Source organism: Myotis brandtii, unplaced genomic scaffold, assembly GCF_000412655.1.
Source record: "Myotis brandtii unplaced genomic scaffold, ASM41265v1 scaffold456, whole genome shotgun sequence".
Taxonomy (NCBI): Eukaryota; Metazoa; Chordata; class Mammalia; order Chiroptera; family Vespertilionidae; genus Myotis; species Myotis brandtii.
The window spans coordinates 5,240,277-5,241,797 of record NW_005367431.1 but is presented as its reverse complement, the minus strand read 5'-3'; the positions used below and the strand labels follow the sequence as shown (position 1 = coordinate 5,241,797).

Below are 1,521 nucleotides of genomic sequence, written 5' to 3'. Positions count from 1 at the left end.
AGAAACATCAATGATGAGAGAGAATCATTGATCGGCTGCCTCCTGCTCGCCCCCTACTCGGGATCGAGCCCACAACTCGGGCATGTGCCCTTGACGGGAATTGAACCTAGGACTCTTCAGTCCGCAGGCTGATGCTCTATCCACTGAGCCAAACCGGCTAGGGCCCAACCCCTCTTTTTTACAAATGAGATGACACGGAGCCCAGAGATGCTCCAAGAACAAGTCACTGGCTCCCAGGCTAGAAAGGAAGTCCTGCGCAGTTGCTTACAGAAAAACACTCCAAATGAACGCTGTCATTTCAGCCCCTTAAGTGCCCTGTTCCTCCATTTCTCCCTAAGGTGGCAGTCAGCATCCGTAGTGAGAGACAAGCATCCCTTCTCAGGCCCATTCACTCACTCATTCATTCATTCATTCATTCATTCATTATCTGTGGGTCCTGCTGGGTGGTCTCAGCCACGAGCTTCTGCCGACTCATCTGACAACACGTGGGACCCATGGACTAGCTGTGCCACCCCTCCCCTCACTCACTTGTTAGCTTCCTCCTCGATCTTGACCCTCTGGGGGTCCGGCGGGCCCTTGTAGTCCTTGGACCACTGGAACTCTGAGGAGTCGGGGGCCCCGGGGGCTTCGAAAGCCAAGTAGATGAAGCCTTCTTCATCCACTCCAACCTTGATCTCTGGGGCATCTGAGGGCGGGGTCCAACAGAGGGCGCCGATGTTTACAAATAATAAACCAGGTCACGCCCCTCCCCTGCTAAACCCTCCAACGTCTGCCTATTGCACTTGCATAAAACAACAACCCCAGACCCTTGCTGTGGCCTCTGAGGCCTTGCAAATGTCACCTCCTCAGAGAGGCCCTCCCTGAGCACCCTGTTAAAGTGACCCCCACCCCACCATATCACCCCGTTGCATTTCCCTTATAGCATTTATCACTGTCTCCTTCACGGAACTGGCTCTTGTTTACTGTCCATTTGTGCTGTGCCCTCCCGCGTCCCCCCTACTAGAGCGGGGATCTTGCTTTCTCATCCCTGCCGTATCCCCAGTGTGATGTGGGCGTCACCAAATATTTGCTGAATGAATGAATAATTAAAAGATGGAAAGAGATATGCCTTATAGTGAGGAGAGCTGAGTGACTGTCATGTCCTAGCTGTGCGACCTGATCATTTCACCTCTCGGAGCTACAGTGACTTCCGTTCTAAACTGGTTCCTTGGGTGGCTGGTTAGGAGGCCCAGGGCAGGGTAAGAACCTGGCACAGCGTCTGGCGTGTGTGTAGGAGGGGACCTCAGGAGCTGTGACTGCAGGACGGCAAAGCCTCGCGTGGCATCTGAAATAATACTTGGGACTGGAGTTGGGCGTTATTTCCAATCTCCATGAAGAGGTGTGTGAGTTTATGAATGTGGCATGTGAAAGCACGGGAGACCCCTTCAGACAGAAGATGTGCTCATAACTTGGGATTCCATAGAAATAGACGGAATGGGGGATGGAGAGAGAAACAGCAGGAAGGAAGGAAGGCGGGAAGAA

General features: G+C 53.0%; 1 protein-coding gene across 1 annotated transcript in view; it reads right to left on the bottom strand.

Moving 5' to 3' along the window:
* The window catches only part of MYOM3 (myomesin 3), a 54,088-nt gene that overhangs the window by 17,489 nt on the left and 35,078 nt on the right, over window positions 1-1,521 (bottom strand). The window contains exon 22 of the mRNA XM_005875199.2: window positions 529-685. Within this exon, the coding sequence (XP_005875261.1) occupies window positions 529-685 (157 nt within the window). The remainder of the gene's footprint in view (window positions 1-528; window positions 686-1,521) is intronic.